The 20,972-nt window shown below is 39.6% G+C and overlaps 1 protein-coding gene across 7 annotated transcripts in view; it reads right to left on the bottom strand.

Annotated features, from left to right (window-relative positions):
- Positions 1 to 9,877: 9,877 nt before the first annotated feature.
- rad17 (RAD17 checkpoint clamp loader component) overlaps positions 9,878 to 20,972 on the bottom strand; it is a 59,566-nt gene continuing 48,471 nt past the window's right edge. For 5 of the 7 annotated variants that reach the window (XM_048525702.2, XM_048525686.2, XM_048525677.2 and 2 more), the window contains 2 exons: positions 17,747 to 17,804; positions 10,834 to 13,238 (listed from right to left, as the gene is read on the bottom strand). In XM_048525702.2, coding sequence (XP_048381659.1) covers positions 12,995 to 13,238; positions 17,747 to 17,804 — 302 coding nt within the window. In that variant the 3' untranslated portion in view covers positions 10,834 to 12,994. Of the gene's footprint in view, positions 10,556 to 10,832; positions 13,239 to 17,746; positions 17,805 to 20,972 lie in introns of those variants that run through there. The other 2 variants (XR_009445594.1, XM_059644786.1) reach the window with 2 other exon arrangements.

Genomic DNA, 20,972 nt, shown 5'->3' with positions numbered 1-20,972 from the left:
AGCAATACTAACCAGCGTAAAATTTCAGAGTAGATCAGTAATCAAACTAGAAGGCAAACAGGCTTTTAACATTGTGAATATGACACATTGTAAGGAGAAGTTAAACAGTTGGAAGCAATGTTACTGGAAAAGCTTAGCTGGTCTGGCAGCATCTGTGGAGGAGAAAACAGTTAACATTTTTCTCCTCCACAGGTGCTGCCAGACCTGCTGAGCTTTTCCAGCAACTTTGTTTTTGTTCCTGATTTATTCATCCGCAGTTGTTTTGGTTCTTAAATAGTTGGAAGCATTTACCACGATTAGCGTCATGTGCCTGAAGAAAATAATGCAAGCACACACCCAAGGTAAGAATTGACACCAGAGCCACTGTAAACATCCTAGCAATCACAATCTTGAAAGGTATGTACCTTGGAAGGTATACATTACAAGTCTACGATACAGAAGAATTAAGGGCATACAATAGAACACCATTCCTTGAAACAAGTACAGCTAATGGCAAGTATTCTACCTGGCGGACATGAGTGGACCATTAATAGAGGATTAGAAGCATGCGAGGACCTCAATATTGTGAGCATTCATGACATCACAATGATACCAATCACAGAAATGACCAAGAATACTTATATTGAGTGAGTCAAGACAAGGTTCTCACTTGTGATCAGCAAGAGGCCTATTAATGAGGATTATCACTCATTACCACTGTCATCAGTACCTAATCTCATCTCACGAATACACCCTCCCTAATTCTCTCAATCATTAAATAGACACTATGCACTGAGAATTCCCAACATGAATGTCAGAGTGGGTACCTGTTTATTCTCGTTTGCTGCTTGCTCGTCTACATCTCCACCTTGGACACCTGGCACCAATATCTCAGGACATGGTCTGCGGGTAGTGACCACATTGGACCCATGTTTATCGGCAGTAACATCTGACATGTACCAGCCTTTCTGCTTCATCATGACACATCTGTGATCCTTTTTCAGGACATTTCTGCATTTTAATGATGTACTTTGCAGTGCACCAGACTTCTCATTGGACGGCTCCTGCAAAAACACTTTGCACTCAGGGACAGGCACCCAGCTCACAGGCTGCATCTCAGGGCTGCTTACTTGCCCTCTTAGCACTCATTCATTACACACCTGCCTGGATGCTCATAGCATTTCTTCATTGCCTTGCCTTTCCTTACAGTTTTATCCTTTGCTCCTTCAGCTGCTCACAATACATCTTCTTTGCCTTGAAGTTTAGTAGAAACTTCAAGCAAGGCAACTTATCTTCATTGTCAGTAATCATCAGTCAAATGGTTGGATATTTTGCTGAATGCCACATACCTATGTCACTCTCAGATCCACACCAGGTGCTAGTCACATATGCAGTATTAATAATATTGTGAAAATGCACAAACAGACACAGTAGCAACAGAAAGGTTTGTCAGAGTTATTCAGTAAGCTGGATCAAAGGGTGGAGGAGTCCAATGTTAGCAGTATTGTGCTAGGTTTGACGGGCACAAGCCTAGCTGCCTCCTTGGACAAGTTAATGGCTGAAATGGAGAGCCAGGTCTGGCAGAGTGCTCAGTGGCTGCCAGAAATGCCTTGATCTAGCCACTAGTGGTCAGTATCAACAGCAGGGTAGTATGGGAACAAGGGACCTCGACCCCAATGACCACAGTGCTCATTTCTCTCAAAGAGGCAGTGGTGCCCGGAGGAACCCAGAAACCATAAGTAGGTCCTTCAGCATTTCCCTTTTAGGACACAAAGGGTGAGGCTGGTTCACCCTTAACCCTGTGAAGCTGAGGAGAGTGAGCCTGCATTCAGGAATGGCACTCCCAGCATATCTGGATTCTCTCGACACAAATAACCTTGTCTGTCCAACCTACAAGACTAATAGACTCCACTCCAGCTGCAGACTCCTGAACTGCAAACAGACGTAGAAGAAGGGCAAGAAAGAAAACTGAGGGCTCAAGTTGACACAGGTGACATATCACTGTAGATAGAAAATAAGGTATGTTAATAATGTGGCATTTTAAATCATTATCCGTCATTTCAGCTGTAGCTACAAAAATGAAGCTTGAGAAACTACCCTTCTTTAACACCATTCAATGTTCTGAAGGAGTGCTTCTTTTTTTCTAGTGCTCATTGTAGTACAGCATCTTGTCAACATTAAATATGGAAACATCACAGGGCGAAAAGCTCTCAAACAGTTGATAAGATTAACTTTTATTAAAGAACAGGAAAAGCAAAGAAAGGACAAACAAAAAGGCAACATTAGTTTCTGGGCTTACGTAGAAGCTACTGCACCCTACACCTGGAGTAAGCCTGCTTGCCACACTTTGGCACTGACCTTGTCATGGGGAAACAAACTGTAGCTGTGTGATTTTGTGCAAATTATATCATGAACAGCCATGATGCGTTTGTAGGTGGAGAATCTCACATTAGATCCTTGGAAGCAGCCAGATGCATTAAAATTAGACACTGCAGTCACTGTGATGGTCACTGGGATCGAATGGCCACTCAACCCTTTAAATCACAAGTCCTGCTCGAGTTGATGAGGCTGTTCCATGGTGGTGGCCTCGGACTGCAGGGGTGGTAGTACTGCACTTCACTCGTCTTGAGAAAATGACATCAGAGACAATAGACCCTGGGCCTCCTGTCCTTGCTCCGTATCATGAGGGATCTTCTGCTGTGTCCTCTTCCTGCGGAGGCTGTTAAGACGATAACACCTGTTGTGGCTGGATCCATTGAGGACAGTTCCTTTACAGAGAGAAAATAAGAAACAAAACAGCTCCTTTGTAATATCACCAGTCAGCAGTTGCAGTATGCACAAATGAGAAGTTACCATTGTCATTGATAGAGGTCAATATGGACCAACAGGGAGAACCATGGGATGTCTGTACATGGACTGGTGATAGTGTAGACCTTATTCAGATACATGCAGCACAAGCCACGTTGTGTAAAAGCAGTAGGAGATTGTATGTCCAATAAACTTACTGAAACTTTGTCATCAACCCCCAACAATCATATCATCCAAGAACTGTGGCATTTCTTGTAAGTTATGACATACAATTCAATGTGAGAGGAAACAAGAGAACACCATTGTACAAGCAGTGAGACCTTGGAATGTGTTTGGGTATTGTTGACTGTGGGTGACACTTTAATGGTTGCCTATGATCACTTATGCTTCACAGAGGTTAATTTGTAATGATCAATGACATTTTGAGAAGATTTGCAGCTCAGGTTGAGGTTCTGTATGTGAGTTTGCTCGCTGAGCTGGAAGGTTAGTTTTCAGACGTTTCGTCACCATTCTAGGTAACATCATCAGTGAGCCTCCGACGAAGCGCTGGTGTTATGTCCTGCTTTCTATTTATCTGGTTAGGTTTCCTTGGGTTGGTGAAGCATGGCATTCCAACTGGAACTCCATCAAGGAAACCTAACCAGATAAATAGAAAGCAGGACATAACACCAGCGCTTCGTCGGAGGCTCACTGATGATGTTACCTAGAATGGTGACGAAACGTCTGAAAACTAACCTTCCAGCTCAGCGAGCAAACTCACATCCACATCAATGACATGGCAAAGATTGCTTGTGGCCAGGTTTTGTATTTGTACAGAGTTTACCAATGCATGAGATGTACATGCAGAATTTTGATGATTTTTTGGTCTTTAATATAAGTGTCTGATTCATGCAATTGCCTCTTGAGACGCTTCAGGTGACCAACAAGTATATTCCACTCCTGTAGACAAAACAAACTTACCTATCCAGTGTGGTAATTATTTTTCATTTTCATTGCACAACTGAGAATCAGATGGAGATGGAAAGCTTTACAGATCACATTCCAGATAGAATTGCAGGCTGCATCCATTATGCTGGATGGTACTTTCTCAAAGTTCATGCTTTTTTCTGCATTGAAGTCCATGTCAACTCCATCTGGTTTGAGCCTCCCATGTTTTCACCAAAGCCTATTTTTTCAACAAATGCATTATAAGGCATTGCTTCCCCTTAAAGCCAAGGTGGTAATGACTGTCAACGACTAGCCCCCTCCCAAAGTACCCACTGTATTCCCATGCTACGTTGTCTTCCACCCCTTGTAGAGTTGCACCCACTTCAGTGTGATTGTTCCCTTGCACCCTGGCATGCTGCCTCCTATCCTCACACTTGAATGTCCAGATTACCCATCATAAGACTGCCCCCAGAAACCCAGCTTACCATTTAGATACCAGACTCCAGGAATGGATCAATTGATTGCATTGACGTGTATGCAGAGGAGCTCCTCTAGTTTGTTGCCTAGGTTGAAGCAATTGAAGGGTCACCGGACCAGAAAAACTCTGGTTCTTTTTCATCACAGATGCTGCTGGACCTGCTCAGCTTTTCCAGAAACTTTGTTTTTGTCGCTATTGAAGAGAGGCTGGATAGACTCGGGTTGTTTTCTTTAGAGCAGAGGAGGGAGAAGGGGGACCTGTTTGAGGTGTATTAAGATTGTGAAGGTCATGGAAAAAGTGGACAGGAAGCAGCTATTCTCCTTAGTTGAAGGGTCAGTAATGAGGGGCATGATTTTAAGGTGAAAGGCAGGAGATTGAGAGAGGATTTGAGAAAATTTCTATTCACCCTGATGTTGGTGGAAATCCGGGAGGGCAGTAGAGATGGGAAACCTCTCAGCCTTTAAAATATACATGGATCAGTACTTTGTCATACATTGATGGCTGTGGGCCAAGTGCTGGACGTGGGATTTGTGTAGAAAGGTGATGGGTTTTATTTAATTGGTGCAGACTTGATGGGCCAAAGGGCCTCTACTGTAGGACAGTATAACTTAGATTGTCAAATAATCAGGTGAACAGGATTAGTAGTTTGATATTTTCTTTTAGCAAATCACAGTATTTGATATTCAGTTACTGTAGATAAGCTTCAGGCTAATTAAGTAAATGTGAAAATCTAGGACATTAAAAAGAAATTGATTTCAAAATTAGGAGATAAAAGTTATAGAACATAGAACATAGAACATAGAACAGTACAGCACAGAACAGGCCCTTCAGCCCACAATGTTGTGCCGACCATTGATCCTCATGTATGTATCAGTTTGCTGACTGACTCTTCACAGACATTAATGCTTTGCCCGAGAATGATTCACTGAAGTTACTTCTGGTACCTAATCCAAATTCCCTGACAGATGAGTGTGAAAATATCTGTTCACCGCAAGGAGGATATCATTAAATAGATTTCTTTCTCAAATGAGCATATATCAATTTTAACTTCCAACATTAATTCCCTACCCTATAACCTAACATTTACCATGGTTAACCTACCAAGTCTGTATATCCCTGGACACTATGAACAATTTAAGATGGCCAATCCACCTAATTGACACATCCTTGAATTGTGGGAGCAAACTGAAGGAAACTCACTAAGATAAGGGGAGAATGTACAAACTCAACACACACAGTCGCCCAAGACTGGAATTGAACCTGGGTTGCTGGTGCTGAGAGACAGCAGTGCTTACTGCTGAGCCACTGTGCCAGTCCCACTTAACTATACTCATTTAACACTTTTATGAAGATATTTAAGACCAAGAAATCCCAGTCACTCACTGTTCTATTTATATTTTCACTCGTTTCCTATATTTTCCAGCATCTTGGGTGTTTCCTTTCTCCTCCTGGAACAAAATGAGGATGTTCCACAGCTCTTATAAATTTTGATTCTCCCTCATGTTCAACAGTTCTCCATGGTATAGGTATTCTTTGGCTCCTTTCACTGGTGTTTAGCCAGGTGACCCTGAAGTTCTTTTGAAGTGTCTCAACTGGATTTCCCAGCTCAAGCGTGGGCTTTATTATATTTACTCATTGGTCTGTGCCTCATGCAGCTCTCTCTCTCTCCCCCCTCATTTCCAAGTTGTTTCAGTTCCAGACACAAACTGCACATTCTCTGTGAAAAAACAAAATCACTCAGATTAACCCAGAACAAAATGGTAACTCCCTACAACCAGGGCACCAGAAGGCATCTGCAATGTTCTAGATAGTAATCTCAACTAATGAACTTGAATTTTCAAATGTAACCTTCCTTGAGACTTATTCCAAGTTGTTTTAAAGATTATAACCTTTGGCCCTAACTCCACCACTCCCACTATTCCTATGGCCTATACATACCAGCAAACTATTCCCAATGATCCTGATAGCGCCCATTTCAACTTCATGCCAACCCCATCCACCAACCTTTGCCCTTACATTCTCCAGGCAGACCTACCTCGAATTAAACAGTCAGACCAGAGAACTCTGCTAAAATGGAATAAAGATTGAAATATCTATTATAGCTTTTGCTACATGAAAGAAACATTCCCAAACTTGATTTTGTTTTTGATTTCCAGCATCTGCAGTTCTCTTAGTTTTTATTTTAAACGATACTAAAGGAATCAGAGAATATAGGAATAATGTAGGAAGATTAATGCTGATCATAGACCAGAATTCAATGAAAGGTGAAACAAGCTGAAAAAAGATCAAATCACCCACTTCTGTTCCTATTTTCATCTCCTCAGCCAAAGAGTCAATGGCTCTAATTTAAAAAAAACTAAAAAATCTTTAGTAATAAAATGTGACGCTGGATGAACACAGCAGGCCCAGCAGCATCTCAGGAGCACAAAAGCTGACGTTTCGGGCCTAGACCCTTCATCAGAGATGCTGGGCCTGCTGTGTTCATCCAGCCTCACATTTTATTATCTTGGATTCTCCAGCATCTGCAGTTCCCATTATCACTAAAAAAATCTTTAGACTGGTTGTTTTCATATTGACGCTGCAACATATAAACAAATACTTAAATTCTCACAATTTCCCCAATTTATTAATTCCATTCATATTAGTCTACATTACCAATATTACAAATAAATTCTTGGCATCAGTCCAAAAATTGAATCCAGCTGCTCATTTTCACATGGGGGTAGTCTACCAGAGACACACAATCAACACTACTCTCAAAAAGTTGCTAGATGTCTCTACTAGGCACAAGATTTCTAGATAGCTCAATTTGGAAATGTGTCTTCTTCAAATTCAAATAGAATTTAAGAATGAACATTCTCAACAAGAAAAATATTATTTTGTAATTCAGGTTTTAATTTTGCATGAGGATGCAGGTCAAATCAGGGACTGATAATAAAAAGTGTAGAGCTGGATGAACACAGTAGGCAAAGCAGCTTCAGAGGATCAGGGAGGCTGACATTTCGGGCCTAGACCCTTCTTCAGAAAATCAATTTCTGAAAAAGGGTCTAGGCCCGAAACGTCAGCCTTCTTGCTCCTCTGATGTTGCTTAGCCTGCTGTGTTCATCCAGCCCTACACCTTGTTATCTCAGATTCTCCAGCATCTGCAGTTCCTACTATCTCCAAATCAGGCACTGCTTTAATTACCAAAATGTTATTGCTCTCCATTCAGATCACTGAAACAGAGTGAGTGTAATTATTTTAAACATCAGAATTTTGAGTGTATGATTTTTTTCAACATTTCATATTTACAGATTTCCTGTTCCTGATTATTTCAATAAAACACGTTTGCTGTAATAATCCCAGTGCCTCAAACTTAAAAACTAAATCTGTCTTTTGTGTATCATGACAGTTTTTGACTAGTTCTAAATCATGTAAGCTGATGTTTCTTTCAGGAAAAGGGGTAGAGCAACATTTCAGGTCGCTTTTCCATGACAGTTTGGAAGTGGGGGTGGGGGTGAGGTGGGGAAAGAATGTTTGTAACACTGCTCATAGAACACAACATTAGCATCTTATTTTTACTGTGTCTGAACAAAAAATGGCTAAAGATTTGTCAAATATGCACATCTATTGAAAGAGCTAACAAGATGCAAACTTGAGTACTCGTATTCTCAACCCCACATTATGCAATCATGGCTTATATTTTGTCTGAGAGTAGTGACTAATACTGGCCTATTACTACATGCTGGCAGTCCTCATCCAGCAGCAAAAATTGTAAATTATAGTAGATAATAGGGTAAGAGTTGAGTCACAGCTGAAACTAATTCAATTTTTAAATCTGCTCACGAGTTTGTCAACAGGGATGACTAAATAGTATTGAGCAACACTGCGTTCTGGCTTTATAGCCTGTGGCCACCAAAATAAACCGCAGTGCTTCTAACAAAGTTCTGTCTGAGATTAACTAAATCAGGAAAAGAACTATCTTGCCTTCTAGTGGGAAGAGTTCAGTTTTGCTGTTCCTGACTTGCATTTATAGAAACATGGACCATACACAGCCGACATCTCAAATCCCTCCGACATTCGCTAAGTACTGCAAATCCACTGACAGCATAAGCATCCCGACGTGAGTGTTCTATGCACAGCTTAATATCCTTAATAACAAGGTTCAGGTCAGACATGACCAGCTGTAATGGGCAAGCCACATTGTCCACATGCCAGTCACATGATTTCCTAAACAAATGGTCTACTCTGACTTCTGCAATGGTACACAATCCCTAGTAGGGCAGAGGAAATGGTACAAGGACACCCCAAAAGCCTCCCGAAACAAATGCAACATCCCCACTGACATGTGGAAATTGCTTGATCTAGAATGTACAAAATAGAGACGCAGCATCAGTGAAGGTGCTAGCCATACCCAGCATCATTGAGTGGAGCACATGGAGACCAAATGCAGAACGTGCAGAATCCATTGCATTCTACTTGTCTCACCCTTCTAGGATATTCACACTGTAAACCAGATTGTTAATCGTAGTACAGTTGGGCTTATTTAATAATAAATGATATTCAATAGCAGAATCACATCAAAATGGTGGATATACTTTTCCAAGCACAGACTGGTTGTGCAGTATCAGCATGTTGCTTGCCATGAAAGGTCACTGGGACAAGTTTGATACAATCAGCCAGTTGTTGGATGTTTGGCCTATGTATCGGGCATTAAAATTTATATTGTGGTTGGTTGGCTGGTCAAGCTGGTTCTTTGTTCTGCAGACGTTTCATTACCCTGCTGGATAATATCATCAGTGCAGCGTTCAATGAAGCGCTTCATCAGATGCTGCACTGATGATGTTAGCCAACAGGGTAATGAAACATCTGTGGAACAATGAACCAGCTCGGCGAGTCAACCAACCATAACATCCACAACTCAAGCTACAAAATTTCTCTTAAACTTTAAAAATTCATATTACATTCCTCACAGGTAAATGGTAGCATCCTGTTAGTGAAATAAATCACTAAATGGATTCACTGCATTGCAGGAATATGTGACTGCCAGTTTCACTCACTGTTGATGTTTTTGAGACACCTTCCTCTTCCAGCATAACTTGAGGCAGACTAGGTACAGCTGAGGACCATAGGTAATAGTACCAACTAACGTGGGAGAAATCAGGATTCCAGACAATGCTTAACAATCACAAGCAGATTTGATGCAGTCGGGGTAAACTGGACCAGATACTGGGTGACATCTTTTTCTAAATTATAACTATATGACACGTGGGCCAGCATTTATTGCACTTGAGATGGTGATGACTGGTCTTCTTGAATGACTGCAGTCCTTCAGGGTGTAGATATCACATAGTGCTATTAGAAAGGAAGGTCCACGATTATGGTACAGCAACAGTGAAAAGGCAAAACAGTTGCAAATCACGATGATGTGCAATTTGGAGGGGATCTTGCAGGTGATGGTGTTCTCATACAACCTGGAAAAATGCATATTATGTTAGACACTTCTGGGAAAAGAACCCAACTGAATCAGTGAAAGAATGAGATTTAGACATCATAGAGATGAATCATGTATTCATAAACAATGCCATTAGGAGCAACTCAGGCACTGGAATCTCTCAGAAATATCATTTTTAACTTGATCAGAAGAGATTACATGCATAGTTTATGACTGGGTGGGAAGCGACCATAACTGTATGGAACAGGCTAGAATGGTCCAAGAAATCTTTTCCTGCCTGTCATTTTGAATATGAAAGTATCAATGTATGTCATTCATAGAGGAGGAGAACATGCCCCCGTGTACAACAACAGAACTGAAGTTAAGAGAGTGAAAAGCATCAAGTTCCTCAGAGTGACGACAACTCCAGTTGCGACAGTCAAGAAGGCAAAGCAACACTTCTCCTCCTCCAGCGGCTCAGGAACTTTGGCATGCCCATAAGGATCTTCACCAACTTCTACAGACGCACAATTGAAAGCATCCTGTGCAGGTACATAACAGCGTGGCATAGCAACTGCTCTGCCCAGGTCAATAAGAAACTACAGAAGGTTGTGTGCAAAGCCCAGACCATCATGGAAGCCAACCTTGCATCTGTGGACTCTCTATTTATATGTCTCGCTGCTGCGGAAGGATGGCCAATATCAAAGACCCATTGCACTCTTGTGATGACCTCCTACAATCTCTTCTGTCAGGCAGAGGATACAGAAGCCTGAACACAGGCACAGGCAGGTTCAGGAACACCTCCTTCCTGGCTATTATCAGACTGTTGAAGGGATTCTAGCATCAAATAATGTAAGCTGCAATTTCATCTGTATGCCTCTAAGTCTTCTTGATCTGTACATCCTTTGCTTGCTGTGATCTACTTGAACTGCTCGTAAGCAAGCTTTTCACTGTATTTTGGTATGTGACAATAAAAACCAAATCATAAATATGTCCAGAATTACATAGTCAAATATTGGAAATATCAGCGATTAAAAATTAAAACTAGCTAGAAAAGCTATTTCAGTCCTAACGATCTTAAATTGACAGTCTTCAAATTTTTTTTTAAACTTGTTATTTTTTAAGTGAGCACCTCAGTTGCTAAGCTCACACAAACTAACCAAGTAGCATAATTTCAAATTATGTAGATGACATGAATGAAGAAAATAGTAAACAGTAAGGAGGATAATTACATTTCAGCAGGAGATGGACATATCACTAAAATGCTCAGATTCATGGCACATGAAATTTAATGCAATAAGTGTTAGCAAACTGTATCATTTTATGAAGAATGAGGAAACAAATTAAGTGGCAAAATTTTCAAGGGGCTCAGGAATGGTGTGACCTAGGGAATTGCACATAGACTAGATAGGCAGCAGGGCAAGTTTGTAAAATGTTTAAAAATCATATGGAATCTTGCCTTATAAATGCAGGCACCTGTACAAAAATAGAGAGATTATGCTAGACCTTGAAAAGCCACTGGTCAGGCCCAAGCAGGAGTACTTTGTGCAGTTCTGGGTACAAATATTTGGACGTCAAGGATGCAGAAAAATTTACTAGAATAGTGGTGGGAGATAAGGAACTTCGACTATGTGGACAGACTAGTCAAACAAAGATTGGTCTCTTGACATTTAAGAGGAGATTCGATAGGTGTTCAAAATTGAAACAATAAGTAAGGATAAACTGTTTCAATGGCAGAGGTCTGATAGGTCACTGTCACACAGGTTTAAAGTTAAGTGGGAATTTCCTTTTAAGAGTAGTGACATGATGATTTGGAATACAGTCCACAAAAGGGTGGAGGAAGCAGATTCAATTGTGACTTTCAAAAAAGGAAGTGAATAAATACCCGAGGCGAAGAAAATTGCTGTATTATAACAAAAAGGCAAGGAAGTGGAAGTATTCGGTTAGGTTTTTAAAACTTGTTGATGCAGTGGACAAACCGAACAACTTCTTTCTGTTGTTTAATATTCAAAATTACATGTTTATTTTCCAGAAATTCTAGATAATTATGAGATCTTAAATGCCTGTAACCTGGGCCGCATGGAGAAACCAAAGTTGGGAGGAAGATATGAAATAAAAGACTACCCATTATCAACTTAATGATTATAAAGCAGTGTTCTCTGGGAAGCAACTGATTATACCAAGAACGTATTTACGCTGTCGACCTCAATAAAAACAATCATTACACTATGCATGAAAGATTTTCATTTTACCTTCTTCCTCTGAACTCATGAATGTTTAACCATGTCTCACATGATATTTTAGTTCTTCAGCAGAGTAAATTCATTCCTTGGTACAAGATTTACATCATTTTGATAATCGTAAAATAGGTGCACTCCGATATTGATTCCTGATGGGCTGTTCAAGTAAATGAACTTAGCAATGTCAAATCAATACAAGTGAAGGTTCACATTAGTAATGTTCATTGTCATGTAGCTCACTTTGTGACCATAAAAATATAAGAAAGATGAATGAAGTTAGAATTTGCTAACAATTCCATTGTAGAATACAAACAATAATCGGACTTAATTACAACATGAGATTGATAACAAGGCATTTGGAATTGTTTATGATAAACAACTGAAAATATTGTGAACCAAATACTGCCGTGTTCAATAAAAGGTTTAATGTATTAATAAAATGGGAGCAAAGCCATGGACCATGAAACTCGAAAGTTGTAAATTCTGCAACCAAAAAAAGGTGAAGGATACATCATATTTCAACATAAATAATTCAGTGTTATTGGGCTCAGATTGCTGTACAAGGAGTTTACGGCCTCTTGTTTATCAAAAACTTTGGCAAGTATAAATATAAATATTTATTTATATTTAGATTCAGGAACATCATCCTCACTTCTAGACTTCTTCCAAAAAAAAGTTGATTAAAATTTTGATACAAAGCACTGTTGGTAAACAGGCTCAGTAAAATGAAGGCCAAAGATTTATGTATAACATTACTGAAGATGAAACTAAGAGATAAAGTCTTACATATGTTTGAATTTTTAGCAAAGTGTTATGGTTGAAATCAATTTTTGTACACAGTTTCCATAACAAATAGAATCCTTTGGTACAATAATGGAAGTAAATGGTTCCATTAAGTTTTCTGAAAACATGCATGTCTTATTAAACTTAGTGTGCTAGTCAGTGGAGATATGGAATATTTTCCAATGATTCCACAACTGTGGATGTGGTCAGGCAAACATTATTGTCACTTACACAATTTTCAAAAATGCTCATAGTTACTGTGGTTCCAGAAACACTTTCAATGAATTATGTTCAGATCCAATACTTAACCAGATTGAATATATCTAATAAATATTTATAGACTCAACTTAGACCAAAATAACTATCTTAGTCACTATCATATTCCTCTATCATTAATTCTTCCTCTTCTTCTTGGAAGGATTGGGTTATGGTCAGTTGTGATTGGCTACTTGGTAAGTCTCCTGCGCCAGAATGACTTGTGTTGCTCGTTGAACACAATGATGTTGCTGTTGCCTGATCATGTGTTAATGACTGAGACTGGGCACAGTCATCTTCATTATCTAATTCCAGAATACCTGGATCCTTATCTGTTAAAGTTTCCAACGTTAACCTGAAAAATCCCAAAATCAAAAATGTTAAGTGGCAGCATCTCATAACTGTTGCAACCATATAAACAATACACACATTGTAAGTGTTGTGAAGACTAACACAAATATAAGGTGACCTCTTAGCAGTACAAAGCTCAAGTCGTAAATTTGGTAAGAGATTACAATCCTGACAGAGTAACTAACAAAGTCTAACTGGTAGATTACACCCAATGAAAATATTTGTTCAGCATTGATCTCATTGCCATGAAGCATCAAAATAAAACTGTCCCCAGCTGATTTCTAGTGCCTCACTGTCAGCTTCATACGATTAAATCTACCATTCCTTTAGGCCGAAGCAGTCCAGTTTCACAATACAAATACAATGCTCTTTCACTTAAGACAGACCTTCCAAGATCTGAATCCAAGTAATTTTATCATCTTCAATTCCCACTTTTGAAACTAGATCAAATTCCTGTTAGTGAATTTTGAGATTTGTAGCTCAGGTTGAGTTTCTGGATGTGAGATTGCTTGCTGAGCTGGAAGGTTAGTTTTCAGTCGTTTTGTCAACATTCTAGGTCGCGTCATCAGTGAGCCTCCGGTGAAGTGCTAGTGTTATGTCCCGCTTTCTATTTATCTGGTTAGGTTTCGTTGGGTTGGTGATGTCATTTCCTGTTCTTTTTCTCAGAGGATGGTAGATTGATTTGGAGCCAATGTGTTTGTTGATGGAGTTCCGGTTGGAATGCCATGCTTCTACAAATTCTCGTGCGTGTCTGTTTAGCTTGTCCTAGGATGGATGTCTTGTCCCAATCAAAGTGGCGTCCTTCCTCATCTGTATGTAAGGATACTAGTGATAGTGGGTCATGTCGTTTTGTGGCTAGTTGATGTTCGTGTATCCTGGTGGCTAGCTTTCTGCCTGTTTGTCCAATGCAGTGTTTGTCACAGTTCTTGCAACGTATTTTGTAGATGACGTTTGTTTTGCTTGTTGTCTGTATAGGGTCTTTTAAGTTCATTAGCTGCTGTTTTAGTGTGCTGGTGGGTTTGTGAGCTACCATGATGCCAAGAGGTCCGAGTAGTCCGGCAGTCATTTCGGAAATGTCTTTGATGTAGGGGAGAGTGGTTATGGTATCTGGGCCCGTTTTGTCTGTTTGTTTGGGTTTGTTGTTGAGAAATCGGCGGACTGTGTTCATTGGGTACCCGTTCTTTTTGAATACGCTGTATAGGTGATTTTCTTCTGCTCTTCGTAGTTCCTCTGTGCTGCAGTGTGTGGTGGCTCGTTGGAATAATGTTCTAATGCAGCTTTGTTAATGACACACACACACTGCAGCACAGAGGAACTGCGAAGAGCAGAAGAAAATCACCTATACAGCGTATTCAAAAAGAACGGGTACCCAATGAACACAGTCCGCCGATTTCGCAGCAACAAACCCAAACAAACAGACAAAACGGGCCCAGAAACCATAACCACTCTCCCCTACAAAGATATTTCCGAAATGACTGCCGGACTACTCGGACCTCTTGGCATCATGGTAGCTCACAAACCCACCAGCACACTGAAACAGCAGCTAATGAACTTAAAAGACCCTATACAGACAACAAGCAAAACAAACGTCATCTACAAAATACGTTGCAAGAACTGTGACAAACACTACATTGGACAAACAGGCAGAAAGCTAGCCACCAGGATACACGAACATCAACTAGCCACAAAACGACATGACCTCCACTATCACTAGTATCCTTACATACAGATGAGGAAGTACACCACTTTGATTGGGACAACACATCCATCCTAGGACAAGCCAAACAGACACGCATGAGAATTTCTAGAAGCATGGCATTCCAACCGGAACTCCATCAACAAACACATTGGCTCCAAATCAATCTATCATCCTCTGAGAAAAAGAACAGGAAATGACATCACCAGCCCAAGGAAACCTAAACAGACAAATAGAAAGCGGGACATAACACCAGTGCTTCACTGGAGGCTCACTGATGTTACCTAGAATGTTGACGAAACGTCTGAAAACTAACCTTCCAGCTCAGCGAGCAAACTCACATTCAATTTCCCGTGGCATTCTTTGCAGTAATCTGACTGAAGCCGTTTTCACAAGGACAGGAGAGTGTGTCGTCAAAAACTGCACATGTTCTGCAGCTAAAACAAAACTGTATTTTTCAGGCCAAGTCTATTTACTGGTAAAGAGACGCAGATTGGAGGTCAATTGCATTTTGGAGTGGCTCCAGATTGGAGGCAAGTAGCATCAAATAACTTTTTATGTTGAAAAAAAACTTCTAGTTGATGACGGTTTAATGTTATTTTCTGCATCAGAGTTTAATAGTTTTGTGAAAAGTTCAGATTGGATGTGTACAGAATTATTGGCTTCCATTTTAGAAAAAGAAAGCTTCTTTTGCATGTTGCATCAAATCTTTTGCTCATTCAGATCTCAGAAATGTTGCATGGTGAGGAAACTTTAATGATCTGTTCCAAGTCAGATGGACCCAGGATTAAAATTTACTGGTGAGAGACAAAAAAAAAACTGCAGATGCTGGAAATGAAGGTAGACAAACAGGAGGACGGCAGAACGCAGCATGCCAGCCAGCATCTTGGGGAAAGGAGCAGTCAATGTTCCGAAGATGGGCAATATCTGAAACGTTGACTGCTCCTTTCCTCCAGATGCTGCCTGGCCTTATGTGTTCTTTCAGCCTCTTGTCTGTCTACGTTAAAATTACTGGCTTTTTTGTATTTAAAAAAAAGTGTTTTCCATCTTGTCGGGCTGAAATCCAGGGTGTGAGGGAGAAAATGCACCTCACATTCATGTTTTCAAAACAATGCAAGAAGTTTGCCGACAGGACTATTTATGCCAAATTAATTAGAGGACAAACTGTTTTATAAAGAATAGAGGTATTACAGAATGTTTTATTCTGCTAATTTGAACTGGTATTACTCAACTCCAGGACTTCGAACTGGGAGAAGAAAAAAAATGGAGATCAGATTTTAATTGCTGTTTAGACTATCAATAACTATTAGTCAGAGTCTGCTCACTTTTTTTTTTAAAAACAGAAAAGGTTATGGCTGTTGACATGAATGAAGAAGCTGCAGAGAAGCAGATTCTAGCATTTTCTATTGCCTGGGAACTTCTGTTCTCACTGACTAGTTTGATTCCTTTGTTATGCAAATTCACTACAAAACAGCTAAGTTTCAATCCAGTTATCAAAGAATTAATTTGATGCTTCTCAAATAGTGTACCAAGATCTCTTCATTTACATGAACTGGCAACCAAATTTCCAGTTTGAATGCCTTATTTGAAAAGAAGGGACTCAGATGATGCAACATCAACTCACTGAAGTTGCAATTTAGATTAGATTTCAGATCACAAAGTATAGTTTTCCTGCATTTTTGAAATTAATGCTAAGACTGCTACAGGTCATGATGTAGATCAGAACCCTGAGCTATCAAAACCTGACAAACCAGTTTTGTGGGAAGTTCCATTTAGCAACTAGAGACATGTTAGCCCTCACATACAAAGTATGATATGAAAGTATTTTGTTCTCTGCAGTGTTAACATACCATTTTTAAAGGTTAGATGTACGATATATGGATAGATTAAAATGTGTATATATATTAACATGTATTTTTAATGTGAGGATCACCTGTCTCTTCAATTTCTAGAGTGATAATTAAGGACAGTTTTCTAATTATTCCCCCCAGTTATGCAGCCAAGTTGTTTCTTCAGCACAAAGATCTCCATAGTATGGATTAAAGGTATCCCAGTCACGTTGGAAGATCCATTATTGATTTCACTTATTAGCTGCTGTGCTGTCGCGTTTCATGTGGAGCAGCCTCCTATACCAGTTGTGGCCTTCAACTGGCAGTCAAGGCAGAGGCACTTGAATCATTTAAGAGACTTGCAAACGTTTTGAAAAAAAAACTTACACAATTGTCAAGGAAAAAGTATTGTCAAATCTATTCTGTACTTCGGGAAAATGTTCATGGAATATTATTTAAAAATTTATATCCAAGGCGTTGAAAATTAATTGCAATTCTTTGAGTTTTTAGCTAAAATTGTTTTATATTACAGCAAAGCACAGAACATGATATTCCTGGAATTAGAAATATTGATGTTGTCAAAATCTAAATGTAATAAGTGTGTAAACATTTAGTAATAAGAGCAGTTAAACACTTCCTTTATTTGTCCTTTCTGCAGTGCTGTTGTAATTTCAAACTTAAGTACATTTTAAACCAAAATTTGCTAAGGAGGCACAAATTGGAATTTCAGGCCGGTCCAAGATAATCTTCAGAATTCTAATTTAAGTTCTTATTCACCAGCAATTAAAACAAAATTACAAGTAACTACATTCCACCCTTCTCCTCTCCACTCCCCCCTCAATTTGGTTCAAGCAATAAAAATTGTATAATACAATTTTACTCCCCACCCCTCCGCCTCACCCCCATCCTGGATAAATACAGAACAACATGCAACAACTTGCAACGTTTCAGGACTTGTCACATATTTGGAGAGAACTTTCTACATACCTAGTAGAATATCTCTTGAAAGGAAACTTTCCCACATCATGGATAAAACTAATTTGGGCTGTCCAGAAAATAGAAAACAATTTTGTAAATTTAATACAGATGTAAAAAAGTGTAACATTATAAAACTGCAGTCATCATTGTGTGAAGTGATCTTGCTGTTTTATTGCAATTTATCAGAAGTTGTTTCCAATTTCTGTTGTATTCTCTTAAGCACTGCCCAAACGGTGAATATTCACCATTTGTGCACTGATTCCAAATTAGTCTCAAGATATGATGTGGTAGACAGTTGAGTTTGGAGGCTTAAACCAACACGGCTTTTCTGAAGAAGGGTCGAAGCCCGAAACATCAGCTTTTGTGCTCCGGAGATGCTGCTTGGCTTGCTGTGTTCATCCAGCCTCACACTTTGTTATCTTGGATTCTCCAGCATCTGCAGTTCCCACTATCTCGGAGAAATGTACTACTCAATTAATTAGTTGTAGGTCATTGTCAAATACTGGCCTAGAAAAGTGGGCAGGGGATTTTAATTAGATGTAATTGGCTTGGCTGTAATGTCTCTGGACTAATTCAGAGGGAATTTAGGGATAAAAACAGAAAATGATGGAGAAACCTAGTAGCTCTGGCAGCATTTGTGGAGAGAGAAACAAAGAAAATGTGTTGAGTCTAACAGTTGTCTTCAGAACAGAGGAAACTTTGTTTCTCTTTTCACTGATGCTGCCAGTCTCAAATAAGATTTTCCAGCACTTTCTGGTTTTATTTCAGACTTCCTGCATCCATAGTACTTTGCTTTAAATGTCCTGGGGACATGGGATTTAAATGGTAGACTGTGAAACTAAATTTAATAAAACTTGGAATTATCAAAACCTAGCTTTACATGGTGACAATGTAACCACTGTCATTTCAAAAAAATCTACTGGGTTCATGAATATATTTCAGGGAAGGAAATCTGCTGTCGTGATCTGGTCTACATATATCATCCAGACCCACAACAACATAGTTGAATCTTACCAGGCCATTTGAGAGACTAGTTAAGCCACTCAGGAAAAAGCTAGAGTCTAATGTAAAAGCTATGATAACAGAACACTTGAAAAGCATTAACAGGATTGGGCAAAGCCATCGTAGGTTTACGTAAAGGAAATCTGTTTAACAAATCAACTGGAGTTTTTTTGTAAAAAGTATGGATGGGGAGAACCTGTGGATATGCTGTATTTAGATTTTCAGAACACTTTTTAGGAAGTCTAAAACCAGGGGAGAGTTTCAGGATATGGGGTAAACCATTTAGGACTGACAATGAGGAAAAGTGTGATTGCTCAAAAGGTAGTAAATCTGTGGAACTGCCTATCGTAGAAGGCTCCAAAGGCCAAGTCACGAAATAAATTTAAGAGAGAGACTGATAAAATGTTTAGATATGAAAGACATCAATGTGTATGGGGGAGAAATTGAGAAAATGGGATTATATTAAGACCATAGTCAGAGGATCATTCATGAATCATATTGAATGGTGGAATAGGAGTAAAGGGCCAAATAGCAGACTCGTACTCTTAGTTTCTATGTTCCAGTGATATGAGACTGCTACAAAAGTCAAAAGAAAGAAATAAAAAAAACTTTTATAGGACTATGTGGCATCACCCAAGGTATAAAGTGTTCCTCACTAACACCTGAGGCTTGTACCAAAATTGGGAGAGTTGTCCCACAGATTAGTCAAGCTTAACATTCTAAACGTATGATTCGGAGTATAGCTATGTCTCGGACATCATCATCATTGGATTATATCCTATCCCACTGGCAAGGGAGACTGACCAGAAATGGTAACAGTCAGGAAGTTATTCTTCTGGGAATACTTAAGACTCAATGTACAGTAACAGTTCAAACACAGGCAAAAAAGCTCTCTGCTGTTAGCTGCCTACTATCACCCCTTGGCTGATGATTTCAGTACTCTATGTCGAACATTATTTGGAGGCAGCACTAGAGCATGACATTAACAGAGAATGTACCCTGGGTGAGGGTGGCACCTGGTGGTATTGTCACTCAATGTCAATCCCGAAACTCAGCTAATATTCTGTGAACACGCATTCAAATCCTGTCAAGGTAGAATTTTAATTCCACAAAGAATCTTGAATTAAGGTTCTAACAATAACCATGAAACCATTGTATAAAAAAAAAAACACCATTGAGTTCTCCTTTCGGGAAGGAGATCTGTCATCCTAGCCTGGTCTGGCCCACATGTGACACCAGAACAACAGCAATGTGGTTGATTTTTAACTGCCCTCTAGGCAATGAGGGATGGGCAATAAATGCTGCCCTCACCAGAGATGGCTATATCTAGTGATATAAACGCTTATAGCATAACACATCAACATCCCACCAAGAGTCAGATTGTTCCACACGCACGTGGCAAACAGTGCAATGTAAAGGTTCAGACAACAAACATCTGACATGGCCGAATGAGAAAGGGAAAAACCAGTCATGGAGGATGCACTTGATTTTGTGCAGGTAGCTGTATGATAGGCTTTTATTTTTTAAAAAAAGCAGCTTGATAAGGGTATAATGATTTTGTCAAGATCTCAAATGGAAAACATAAATCTGCAATGACTTTACAGATCAGTACTTCCAAACCAAAACAGCTGAATTATGGTTATTATGTGGCTGAGAGAGGAAGGGGAAGAGATAAAAAAAATCCCTCCCTCAATGTCACTAAAACGAAAAAGCTGGTTATTGACTTCAGGAAGCAGAATGGAGGGCAGACGCCTAATTACATCAATGGTGCTGTGGTGGAGATTGTCAAGAACATCAAGTTCCTGAGAGTGATGATTACCTGTACTGTTCCACCCACATTGATGTTATGGGCAAGAAAGCACAACAACTCATGTAATTCCTCAGGAGGCTAAAAGGAAATTCAGCATGTTGGTAAAGATGCTTACCAATTTTTACAGATGTACTATAGAAAGCAATCTATCCAGATGCATCTTGGCTTTGGATGGCAACTGCTCTACCCAGGACCATAAACTATAGAGTTGTGAACACAGCCCAATCCATCATGCAAGCTAACATTCCATCCATTGACTCCATCTAGACTTCTCTCTGCCTCGGAAAGGCGGACAACATAATCAAAGACCACTCCTACCCCAGTTATAATCTCTTCCAACCTCTTCTGTTGGGCAGAGAAGACACAAACTTAAATGTACCAAAAGATTGCAGAACAGCTTCTTTCATACTGTTAATTGAACAC

This window comes from Stegostoma tigrinum, chromosome 3 (assembly GCF_030684315.1).
Source record: "Stegostoma tigrinum isolate sSteTig4 chromosome 3, sSteTig4.hap1, whole genome shotgun sequence".
NCBI classification, from domain to species: Eukaryota; Metazoa; Chordata; class Chondrichthyes; order Orectolobiformes; family Stegostomatidae; genus Stegostoma; species Stegostoma tigrinum.
The sequence above is the reverse complement of the archived record's forward strand: the minus strand, read 5'-3'. Positions and strand labels throughout refer to the sequence as shown.